Below are 12,965 nucleotides of genomic sequence, written 5' to 3'. Positions count from 1 at the left end.
AAAATCTTCATTCTCCAAATTCCAGCTTTATGTTTTCTCTCTAACGCCATCMCCTTCCAGCCGGTTCCAACTTTATTGCAAAACTCAAGGTTTTGCTGTCCTTAAGAGCTTGTTCGAAAGTTTMTGTTCAGAAAATGTATGCTTTAGAGCTATTCTATTTTCTTAATAGTYCRAAAGTTTTTATCCTTCTCCCTTCTCCATTCTTTAAGTAAAATTTATGGGATTTAAAGAGGAGAGATWATTCATCAAAGACCTGCATATGTCTTCGTTGGGGATGATAATCTGTGACCCAAGTTCTTAAAATYTCYAAGAAAGAAAGAAAAATTCCTTGCATGTGAGGTYTGATCACATTTTCGGATGATAGGTCTTGCATGCAACTTTATTCGGATTTATTCCTTTGAAAACTTGTTGGAATCGAGATTATTTTGTTTTCTGGAAATTATTCAAAGATGATGGTTTTTGTGTTAAAATCTTTTAATTCTTGGAAATATTGAGCCTACATGCAATCGGTGGTGAAGGCGTGTGACTCAAGAATTGTGGATTATTCTTGAAAAGAGTGTTAAACCCACTCAAAATCTCTTGGTTTTGGTAATTGGCGGTTGCCATCATTTGTTTTAGAATGACATTTAATGATGTCATTACTTGGATTTTGGAAGATTATTAGTTAATAAATAATTAAAGCGGCTTTAATTTATGAAAATACTTGATGGCTTTGCATTGGAACCAACTTTGCCCTACCTAAGTCAAGGAAACCATTAAGTTAATATAGCGCTGGTTGGTTTGTCAGGAGGTTCGAGTAAGCATAGCAAGTCCATAAGGAATCATTCAGATATTCGCCAAACTTGTGAGTTCTCACGGCCCCACTTTTAATGCTTTTTATATGTTTTATGGGGGAAAAACATGATATTGAGCAAACTTTGCATGATACGTTTTATGATACTTGTGACTAAAGAACTGTTTAGTCGATGCTTTAATTGAAATATCTTGGGCTAAGGAACTGCTTAGTCAAGTTTTACTTGGAACCTCTTGGGCTAAGGAACTGCTTAGTCGGGTTCATTACGTTTGGTTTTGAAAACTGTTTCTGCGCTTAGGATAAATGCTAAATTGATGCGATTGAGAGTATATGTTTCCAAATAAAAGTCTCCGTCCGTACACGCTACTTGTTAACTCGGGTACATTCCCGGGCCGTGATATTGTGGATAGCCGCTATTGTGTTGACAGTCCCACCCAGAAAAGGGTGCACAATTACCTATGTTTTCTAGCCTAATCTTGTGGAATTTGGACCACCGCTGAATTAGTGYTTTATCGAACCGTGGGACCAGAGTAATGAACGGGCTACTTCTAGTTGTTCGAAAATTAATGGGGCATATTGGTCAGGTAAGGCTCAGTAGCGAGGCTCAGTAGCGTCTCAAGTGTTACATCGCGAGGGATTTACATTTATTAAGTGCAAAGAATTCGCATAAGTTTGCTATTACTTGGTTTATGCATTGAAATGTTTTTGTGCATGTGAAAACCCGTGAGCTCACCAACTCTTTGTAGTTGACCTTGTTTTTATTCCATGCTTTTCAGGTTTAGAGTAAGTGATTGGTTTTTAAGGGAGCATACCTGGGCCAAGATCGATTAAGTCAAGTTTTTGATGTAATTTTAAATGTCGTGTATTATTCTAACTCTCGTTATGTCGATAAATCGTTTTGTTTTGAAACTTGTAATGGTGTTATTTATAAACTGTTGCTATGACCCGCTTGTCTGTTAGCATCACATGTTTACGCTTTAGCGGGRTGTGACAATTCAACACCCTAATTTTATTATAAATAATTATATTTTATTTTACACTATATTACAAGAATCTTTTAATCATTCAACACCAARCCATTCAACAACTTACAATACAACCATCATAGAATTAAAAATAAAAAATTTAAAAATATGTTGTATAAAAGATAGAAAACCAGCCAGCCAATGCGATTTGCCTTCTTTTCARTTTTAGTAAGGATATTCCTCTACGAAATAATGACTCAAGTGTCTGTCTGAATCGTCTTCCCCACTGGATTCCCCTGATACTGAAACATGACTATGAAACGATCCCACCTACGATTTCGATTCACTTCCAATCAAAGATTCAACAACTATCTCCTCCYTTTCTTCCTTCTATTCATCTCACTCTCTCTCGTCTTCTTTCACGCTCTAAGATCATCATCGCCACATTCCATTTCCAAAACCCTCTCAATATCTGCCGCTGCTTCCCGTTCCATCTCCCATACATCCAATAACTTGCCTGAGGTTCCTCGTTTTGCCTATTTCATTACGGGTTCTAGAGGCGACGGAGCTCGTTTGGACCGGTTGATCCGGGCGGTGTACCATCCGAGAAATTATTACTTGTTGCATCTGGATCTGGAAGCTTCAGATGCAGAGAGGCTTGATCTCGCGAAGAATGTCAAGGGTTTGAAGAATGTGATGGTGGTTGGAAAGGCTAATTTGGTCACTTCTAAAGGACCTACCATGATTGCCTGTATGTTGCACGCTGTTGCTCTTTTGTTGAAGCAAGGAAAGGACTGGCACTGGTTTATCAATCTTAGTGCTTCAGATTATCCTCTTATGCCTCAAGATGGTTAGTTTTTTCTAATTTTAGTTTTTAATATTTTCGGATATAACTTGGTTTCTATACCATGGAAACTTGAATTGTTACATATCATATTGCTGTATGGAAACTATAAATCTTCATGAAGTGATTTACAGTCTGGATTCAAGTAGATGATATTTGGATAAGCATCCATACGTCTTGAAGTAGTGTCCCCCAAATTCTTTTTACACCTTACCTTCTCTTAATCGTCTTCAATTAGTATCATGAAGAACCTTTGCGACTTCTGAAGAACCTGTACTGTTATGGACATGTGAAAACATTCTAAAACGTATCTGCTAGATAGCTTGAGACCATATAAGGAATGTTAATGCTATATACTTGCTACAAAAACAGTTGGTTAGTCCATGTATTTTTTTCTCAAGAATGGCATCAGTAACAAAGTGTTGATGGAGAGGCAAGTAATGAATTCTATAATGTCCGACGGCCCTCTGGCATGTAGCTTGGTTGGCAAAGGGGTGAAGTGACTTTGTCCAAGTACATGACAGGTCATGGGTATCTCAGCCCCGGCCCAGCCTCAGCCACCGAGTGAGCCAAAAAATGGCCCCTCACATTGATGTCCTTGGAGGTGGGTTCAGTGTGGGGACAGTTGGGGTTGCTGGCAATCAACTTTTTGCCCAAATAAGGTCCGGCGGCAATTTAGATTCAAACTGAATTTGGCCATGGGAGAAAATTATCTTCAAAACCTTCTATCTGGCCCTCTCTTCTTGCAGCTTTCAGACTTGGCCTAATTTTATACGTTTATGAGCACTGGTTGATGATACAGGACTGCAGGTAATGAAGATAAGCATTATGATGCAACAGTAGTAAAGAGCCACTTGCATCCCACATAGTTCTTTCGAGTGCAAAAATGTTGTAGAACCCAAGTGTCATTTCTTCGTACTACATCAATCTTCTCTTACATAGTCTTATCTGATCATGGATGCTCATGTCTCCTGGCTCTTGTACATTATGTGAAGACAGACCTCAAGAAGGAAAGGGCCTACAAACCTCAATGTAGGCAGCGTAGTTATATATAGGATGTCGAAGTATATGTTTCTTTTATCAGTTACAGTTGTATTCCTATATGGGGCACTACATGATTGTGAAGTAGATATTTTAGCAAAGTATTATGTGTTTTTCATGCTCTGTTTGGTGGTTTATTTGGCTGGGACGTGTCATAGAGCAAGAGTCACCAATATCGTGTTCTAAAGTGAAACTTTGTAGAGCAAGATTGACATCTACTCTGCCAAGTGCAGAGCCAAGTAAGTGGAAGAAGAGACGTGGGCCATAACTACGACTTCTTCAAAGAAACTCGCGTGAAAGCTTAAAAGGATTGAGAGTGGAGAAATGGAATCAAATATGCTAAAGCAGACATGGACATAAATATAATATTTCTGAAAGGTTGAGTATRGTAATGTTGTGAGAACAGGAAGAACCAACAACCAGATGCTTCTGGGACTCAGAATCTAGTTTGGTTCCCGTAGGCAGGTCATGAACACAATAGACGCAACAAATATGTTTGAAGACACATGAAAGAAGGATATAAATAGATATGAAATAGGGAGAGGCATTGTACCAACTAAAATGAAGGAATACATCATAGTTACAAAGTTACAGGTCAGGAGCAAAGAAATATTCTTTTTATGATCCAGTAACATACATGTTTGGGCGTCATAACTACTCAAAAATATGGTCAAAGGTAGCAAAGAGAGACAGATAAAAAAAGCAGAGTTTCTACATGAACTCAGATGTGCAAACCAGTAACATGTCATGATTGAATAGATCCGAGATCCAAGAACAGGACTTGATTGAGCAGAAGAGGAACAAGGCAGGATCAAGGTGCGGTTGAGAAAGTGTCTGTAGTTCAGGTGGCCATGGTGAACCTTAGTTTGTTAAGAACTATTTGAGCAGGTGGTGTTTTTGGACAGGCGGTTTCAGGCGAGGGTTGTCAATTGGGGTTCAGGTTCTGGTTCCCACAGAGCTAGAAGCATCCTTGAAGCAAGCAAGGTGGCTGGGAAAGCTAGCAATGTTCAGTTGACAACCAAACACTAATTTTGATCATCACATGGGTGATGCTGCTTAACGAGAGGAAGGCGGATGTTGTAATGATCTTTGGTGAGTTTGTTTGATGGCAATAATGGTGCTGGAAGCAGTTCTTTGTTGTCTAGTTGTCTTCTGCCAAAGTGATGGTATACAATCTGTAGGAAGCACCTTTCTGATAGGGCCAGACTTTTGTAACTGGCTTTGACACCATGCAAGTATGTCAATGTTTGAAAGTTATGCCTTTACCCATGCGCAAGTCTTGTGTAACTAGAGTACAAGATGGGATTTGACCATTTGGGTCAACAATACTCGAGCATAGAAAAYATAGTTACATTAAACCCAAATCCAACAGAGAACAAATGGTAGACTGTCAACCCATAAACCAATGGTTGAATTTGATGAACCAGAAAATATTGCATAAAGTTCAATTCTGTATGCAAACTTTTAGAAGCTTATTCCATCTGTTTTTGCATATCAAGCCCACTTGACTCAAACAGAATATATCAAGTTATCTGTTAGAAATTAGACCTTTCTCATAAGGGGTGGATATGTAACTGGATTTTGCACTCTGGTTGTATTCTTTCTACCCAGATACACATATGATAAATAAATTTTGTAACATTATTCCAATCTGTTAGCCATTATTAACTTGTGTGTAATTGACCAAGTTGATTACATTCTTATATGATGGTTTTGATATTCTTTTTTTTTTTKGTCAGATATCCTCCACATTTTCTCATACTTGCCAAGGGATTTGAACTTCCTCGAGCACACAACTAACATTGGCTGGAAAGAGTGGGTTTGCAGTTGATACTTGGGTCTTTCATTTTGATATACTATAGATTGGCTAGATCTCCTTTACCATTTACTAGATAAGATGTTCAATGACATTCTAATTTCTTACCTTGTAACTTTGCAGGTTCCAAAGAGCAAGGCCAATCATTATTGATCCTGGCTTATATCATTCAAAGAAATCTGGTGTATTCTGGGCCAAAGAGAAACGATCCATGCCTTCTTCATTCAAGTTGTTCATGGGTAATTGTTCTACATCTTATCTTTTTATGATCTTTTACCTTCAATGTTGACTATTATACCTATCAATATGAGTCCTACAGTTTCTGAAAAGATGCTAGTGTACTTGTTGAGAGAGCTATGGGGTTCTCACATGGAGTCGAAATTAGTTTCAATCTATTTATGGGAAACTTTGAATATATATGTGCGTGTATATATATATATATACACGATGATGGAATGTTGGGATTGCATATTTATATTGAGATCTGAATCCTCAAATGACAATAACGTAAAAAGAAAACTTGATGGAGAGATTTGCAAGCCAAATTACAGCATATTTTGTGTATTTATATAAATACTTACGATTTATTATTATAAAAATTATTGTTTAATGTGATTTTTTCTATAAGGAGACGTGTATGCCAACATAAAAGCTTGCCCAAAATATATAAGTATATGTAAAACAATGTTTGCAAATTATCTAAAACTTAGATTATAGTGAAAGGTTTAGATGATCCCATATACCTATCTATCCAAAGAAATTGGGATGGAGTTGTGCGACAAAATACCTCAATTTAAAAGGTTCAAATTCAATAAAATTGTAATACGATGAGCTGAAATGTTGCAAACTACATCTACCCTCTCTTCTCAAATTAGCTTTGGTAATATATCTTTATAGCTAGAGGTTTTGGATCAACTTGTTGAGATATTGATGTTGTGTAAGTTGATGAAGTCGGTATTTTAAGTAGGACTTTGGAAATATTTCAGGAACTAGAATTAATAAAACATACATAGACGGTGTAAGAATTTAAATGTTACTAGAGAGCTTCAAAGTGAGAATTGAGGATGATAAATTATAATTGAAGGCCTCCATCTATTGTTCTAGAAGAAAACTAGTCATCCTGAAAACTAGCCATAGTAGTTATAGGCTGCTTTAGGAGTTTGAATCCCAGCCTTTGGCATATCCAACCAAGGATGCAGACTCTTTCTAGAAACAATATCGTTGTTGTTAGGGGTAAGTGGTACGATTACATCAAAAGTTGACTTCTTTAGTGAAAATGCACAAAATTTTGACTTCAAATTTGATATTAATCAATAATCATGAAGATATTTGAAACCCCTTTGGATCTCTCTCTACAGGAGTCCTACATATATACCGCTTTGGTGGTCCATGTCTAACTGATGTGGGACTCCAGACATTAACGAGTCAGAATCTTGAAACTATTTGACACTAGATCCAATTGTATAACAATTACCACAAATGGAAAATTGTTGATGTTAAAGTGGTTTTAGATTACTTCCAAATCTTAGAAATAGAAAGTTTAACCATAAAAGTCAAATATACCTTCTTTTCACTATTATGCTGTGATTCCTCGATGGTGCTTCAACAGTATTTGCCATGAAATGCTGTATTTTGCCTACCTCAGCAACCAACATCTGGGTGATTCCGAAGGGTCATTGGCCCAATGGTATCTGGGTTACTAGTAGAGCCCATGCTCCAAGGATGTCAGAGTATTTGCCGTATATTAAATATTACATACTTAAAAAACACCTGGGTGTTGATCATTTTCCTGTTTTCTTGAACTTTGGTATCAACAGGATCCACCTGGGTTGTGCTTACCCGACCCTTTCTCGAGTTTTGCGTTTGGGGATGGGATAATCTTCCTCGTACTCTTCTTATGTATTACACAAACTTTGTGTCCTCCCCAGAGGGCTACTTTCACACCGTTATCTGTAACCATAAAGATTATCAGAACACAACTGTGAACCACGACATGCACTACATCAAGTGGGACAACCCCCCCAAACAGTTTCCCGTAAATCTCACAATCGAACACTTTCCGGATATGGTTGAGAGTGGAGCTCCCTTCGCTCATTCTTTTGCAAAAGATGATCTGGTCCTTGATAAAATTGATAGAGAGCTTTTGGGAAGATCTGGTGGCCGGATTCCGACTAGTGGTTGGCCTGTGGGAAGATCGATCCAAAGTAGTCTCGCTTACAAGAAGGCAGATGCTATTAAACCATCAATGAGTTCAAAGAGACTCGAGAAACTTGTATCTGGTCTTCTAAGTACCGAAAATTTTAGGCCTAAACAGTGCAAGTAATATGGTTAATCTCTTGATGTATATATAAAGCATTTTGTCCTGATTCATGATTCTTTCTGTTGTAACTGTGTCAATCAAGTTTCAAGTTAAAGGTTTTATATCCCACTCGAAAGTAGGATCTACGACAAGTCTGATCTTGTCATAGATGTGCAAAAGATTCGGTTTTAGGTTGTTTTTTGTTTTTCAGGTAATCGTGGGTTTCCAGGCCAACTTACATACATAGACTAATCCCCCAGGCGACCACGCWTGGCCTGGAGTYATCGCAGGTGAACCTCCATGGCCGTAAGGGATTTGAGATTTAACCAGTGCACCACGACCTAAATGGGTTTTCAAGCTGGTTTTAGATTTCCACATCTTTAGATTTCATCATGCTTGAAACTAGAAGTGTTTCAGGGTTCAGGTTCTAGTTTCCAAGCCAAATTAGTGATCAAAGCTTAGAAACATTGGCTTAATGCTACTACTTAACTAACTTGATTGCAAATCGGTTCCTTCAAAATCTGGCTGGCCAGTTTGGGCTCCGGTCCCGACCAAAAATCCTCAACAAAATCTAGGCCTGGTTATTAGTCCTGGGGCTGGCCCGAGTTTTTTTTAAATATTAAAAACTTAAAAAATATAACTTGTAAAAATAATAAAAGCTGAACTTTTTTTTAAAATCAGGCGTAAACGTAACTGGTCCCGATTCTGGCRATGCCATGAAATTTCATAAACAATGTAAACATTCTTAGACTATTAGGCCATAACCGGTGCCCCTAGGTCTGGAACAGGGCCCAATTTGATCATCTCTAACACGAATCGTTAAAAAGTAGACATGGGAATGAGACCCACTCCATTAGAGAACCCGGTGTACCCACCCTGATCGGGACGAGGATTCCCCGCAAAACAGGGGATCAGGGATGGAGATCCACGAAAGTTAAAAAACCGGGGATGGGGACGGGGACAGGGACAGATAAGGTGGTTCCTGCCCTGCCCCGTCCCGTCCCCGACTATTAAATGTAGTTATTATTAAATATAATATTTATAAAAAAATAGATTTAATATCTTTTAGATTTAGAAATAGTATTTTGATATTTCTTCTTATATACATTTTCTCCGAGTTGTCTTACTTTCTTTTAAATAAAAAACGTTGAAAGCCGAAARTGTTTKATCAAACAATGACRTATTCACATATGAGTATTTGAWACTCTATAAAAGAAGATTTTGAAAATATATGTGATTTAAACATAGATCATCATCTCCGATTTTCTGTTGGAAATCTCCATTCCCCGTTGTGGATGTGATCATATTCCCCAATCCCCAGTAGAGATTGAGATGGGGACGAGGACCAAGGGTGTTTGAGATTGCTTATTTGAAATAACTTATGTTTTTCTACAAAAACACTTATCAACTTATTATAAGTCAGAAGAGTTTAACTTCTTCACAAACTTCTTATTATAAATCAGAAGAGTTTTAACTTCTTCACAAACTTCTTATTACCGGTTTGACACCGATATAAGTTGTTTATCCAAACATTCAAAAATATTTATTACCGGTACCACACATGAATAAGTCAATAAATTGTTTTTATAAACAATCTCAAACACCACCTAAAACAGAGGTTAGAGTCCGCATCTCATCCCCGCCCATTCTCATACCTAAWAAAAAAAATGTTGGAAATAAGATGCATTTTAATTATTTGATTTTTTTAATTGTTTTTYTTTCTAAAAATCTATTTTATAAGAAAATAATACAAACAAAATAAAATAATATATTTAAWTAAATTAAAACACATATTTTGATTTGTAATGATAAAATATGGTTTGATTTTGGAAGTTAAGGTTTGCATGTCTTTTACACAGACGTGACATGTAGTCATCACCCCCCTTCTTTTTCTCTCTTCCTCTTCTCTCCATCTCTCTCCCAATCTCTCTCCCATTCGCCATTTTTGCCCCCAAAACTCCCACCCAATCTCAATCTCAATCTCAATCCAATTCCATTTCCATTTCCAATCTGCCGCAACCTTCTTGTTGCTTTACAGATGTGTAAAAATGGAGGTAAGGAGAACCATGACGATGAACTGGGACGAATTAGGAGACCTCGACGACGACGATGACATATTCTTCGATGCCCAGCGACTCTCATCGGTTCTCCCACAGGATTTGGCTTACTCATCTGATGAGGATGATGATGAAGTATTCGATGATTGTCGGATGTCTTTCTCCTCATCCTCCGCTCCCGCCGCAGTATCCCGCAACTATTCGAATTCGGCATTTGCACCGGAATTCCAGACCAATGAATACGACATGTGGATGGCAGCGCCTGATCAATCTATCAACGATAGGCGACGTCGACTTCTCCAGGATATGGGTATCGGCGCCAGCAACAGAGATTTTTTAGGRTTAGGTAACGCTCCGTCGAGAAGAATGCCATCGAGAAGAATCGACGTTGTGCCTCCGATGAAGCCGGTGGAAAAACAGCCGTCACCTCATTCGGTGGAACAGAAATACGACGAGCAGCAGCAGCGGCTGTTGCCGGCGGAGCAACTGCAGCAGCAAAACCTGCCTTCACGTCCATTACTGGATCGTTCGAGATCAGATGTGGCTATAAGTACATCTATAAAACATAGGGAAGAAGAAATGATCGGTTCGATAGAGAAACAACGTCTTTCTCGAACATCATCTGGATTCTCGATGCCGTTCGCCGGTTTATCGACCGGCCGACAAAGAATGCCTTCAGAAGATGTAGGCCATACCAGCGACGACAACTATGGCACGGCATCGGACGGCCAAACGGAATCCCTTTTCATGATCCATAATATGGATAACGGAAATAAGTTCGAGGTTAAAGAATGTAACAATCAAGGGAAGTGGAATAAATTGAGGGATGTTCAAACCGGAGAGCATGTTACAATGGAGGAATTCGAGAAGAATGCAGGGCATTCACCGAAGGTGAAGGAGGGGATGAAGAGGGCGGTTAACGATGGTAAACATGGTTCCGGTCACCGGAAATTGACACCGGCTGGTAACTCCTCCTTCAAAAAAAGCTTTAAAAAGAGCAAGAAAAAAGGGGCTTCATTCCTGAAGAACATAAAAGGTTCCATGGGAGGATCGAAGACGGATCAAAAAGAAAAGGATGCTACTGTTACTACTAGTCCTTCGATTAACTCTAACAATCCGCCATCGATCAGTGAACAGAAGCCATCTTCGCAATGGGTAAAAGCTAGAGTTCATGGGAAATCATACAAGGAATTCACAGCTTTGCATCTAAGTCAAGAGATTAAGGGTCACGATGGATCAATTTGGGCGATAAAATTTACATACGATGGTCATTATCTGGCGACCGCCGGTGAGGATAAAGTGATTCATATCTGGGAAGTTCAAGAATTCGATGTATCGAATCAGGGTGGAGATGATTCGAGTTCAGCTGCTGGAACTCCCGTCCACCCAATGGCGCTGGTGGCTGGTTCTGACGGTAGGCCACCATTGCCGGAAGCTACGCCGGAGAAGAAGAAAAAAGGGAAGAAAAAGAAAGGGATTCCTGACTACGTCCATGTGCCGGAAACTGTATTTGGGCTATCGGAAACACCCTTCTGCACTTTGGAAGGTCACATGGAGGATATCTTGGACCTCTCTTGGTCAAGATCGCAGGTCAGTTTACATCCACTTGTTCTTTTCTTGATAAACTTTCCGGCCATTAATTAACATGTTATTAATGGAGTTTCGTTTTATGGCAGCTGCTGCTTTCTTCTTCAATGGACAAAACAGTAAGGCTATGGGATATCGAAACCAAGAACTGTTTGAAGCTATTTTCTCACACCGATTTTGGTATGCATGTCTGTTTATATAAATATATAGAGAGAGATGGATATGTTACGTTGATGAACCCAAAATTGATTATGAACTTGGAACCTTCAAAACCACACCATATGCCCCCCTTCAAGATGATTTTTTCATGATGTATATGTAACATATTCATGATGAATATCTAAGTGTTATTCATCATGAATTACACATACATGACAGGTCCATGTTCTCGATGAATGTGACATGTATATTCATGATGAATATCTAAGTGTTATTCATCTTGATGTAACTTCATCGTGCATGACAAATGACAAAGCTGTTTGTCTTATAAACTTATTCTATTTTGTTGTCCAAAGATGGTTAGCATCCTAAAAAGCCTATTTTGTTGTACCATGGACGTTCGGGATAATTTTGGTCGATCGTGAAAGATGATATTTCTTGACCATTTATGTATGTTATGTGTATGGCAGTGACTTGTATACAGTTTAATCCGGCTGACGACGACTACTTCATAAGTGGTTCACTAGACGCTAAGGTTCGAATCTGGAACATACCAGAACGGCAAGTCGTCGACTGGATCGATCTTCACGAGATGGTAACAGCYATCGGCTATTCTAATGATGGCAAGGTACGTATCCAAGAACTCGACTACTTGTTTCTTATTCCTCGGTTTCTATCTGTAGATCAATCATGAATCACCAAGTGATTAATTTGTGTTCTGCAAATGAAGGTTTCGGTTGTTGGTTCGCACAAAGGGATCTGTCGATTTTACAATACTGTTGGTATGAACTATATATATTAATTATCGGGTTGGGTTCCGGCGAGAATGAAAAATATGGTAAAAAGGGTAAGAAGGGATCTCTACTCCTGGATCAATCCTAATTGAAGAGAAACACTAGTTCAACACTAATGAGATACACCAGATCAACTCCCATATAAAGCGTAATTCATGGATTGGTTTGAGATTAAAAGGGATCAAGGGTCCAAATCCCTTCTTAAACTTCTCATCTTAACTTCTATTCTTACACGATTCTTGTCTTAATTATATGGTTTTTAATGTGTCTTGATATATTTTCGATCTTATTAGATTACAAGCTTGATTTTAAGGAACAAATCGAGTTGAAAACAAAGAAAAAGCCACAGCCTAAAAAGATAACCGGTTTTCAGGTATCATCGATATATGGCTTTCAGCTACCCTACTAGTTTTTGGGAGGTTGACATCTACCGGTARTCAAGATAACATATATCTAACAAATCTCATCGACATGCAGTTTTCTGCGTGGAACCCATCCGAACTACTTGTGACATCTGCAGATTCCCGTGTTAGGATTTTAGACGGAACAAAAATCGTCCAAAAATTCAAAGGTATTAATTCCCTTTACTCGTATTTTGTTCCAAGAAAAA

General features: G+C 38.5%; 2 protein-coding genes across 2 annotated transcripts in view; both read left to right on the top strand.

Moving 5' to 3' along the window:
* The first annotated feature begins 2,008 nt into the window (after window positions 1-2,008).
* Window positions 2,009-7,879, top strand: LOC112507130 (beta-glucuronosyltransferase GlcAT14C). The gene is made up of 4 exons (XM_025111566.1): window positions 2,009-2,608; window positions 5,383-5,458; window positions 5,583-5,698; window positions 7,277-7,879. Exons 1-4 carry the CDS (start codon window positions 2,068-2,070, stop codon window positions 7,780-7,782), a joined length of 1,239 nt encoding a protein of 412 aa, XP_024967334.1. The 5' UTR covers window positions 2,009-2,067; the 3' UTR covers window positions 7,783-7,879.
* A 1,927-nt stretch (window positions 7,880-9,806) lies between these two features.
* The window catches only part of LOC112504719 (WD repeat-containing protein 44-like), a 4,234-nt gene continuing 1,075 nt past the window's right edge, over window positions 9,807-12,965 (top strand). The window contains exons 1-6 of the mRNA XM_025108660.1: window positions 9,807-11,405; window positions 11,492-11,582; window positions 12,032-12,189; window positions 12,292-12,343; window positions 12,649-12,728; window positions 12,833-12,926. Of these exons, the coding sequence (XP_024964428.1) occupies window positions 9,807-11,405; window positions 11,492-11,582; window positions 12,032-12,189; window positions 12,292-12,343; window positions 12,649-12,728; window positions 12,833-12,926 (2,074 nt within the window). The remainder of the gene's footprint in view (window positions 11,406-11,491; window positions 11,583-12,031; window positions 12,190-12,291; window positions 12,344-12,648; window positions 12,729-12,832; window positions 12,927-12,965) is intronic.

This window comes from Cynara cardunculus (genome assembly GCF_001531365.2).
Source record: "Cynara cardunculus var. scolymus isolate 2C chromosome LG 2, CcrdV1, whole genome shotgun sequence".
NCBI classification, from domain to species: Eukaryota; Viridiplantae; Streptophyta; class Magnoliopsida; order Asterales; family Asteraceae; genus Cynara; species Cynara cardunculus.
Note: the sequence above shows the minus strand (reverse complement) of the source record. Positions and strands in the feature narration are given on the sequence as shown.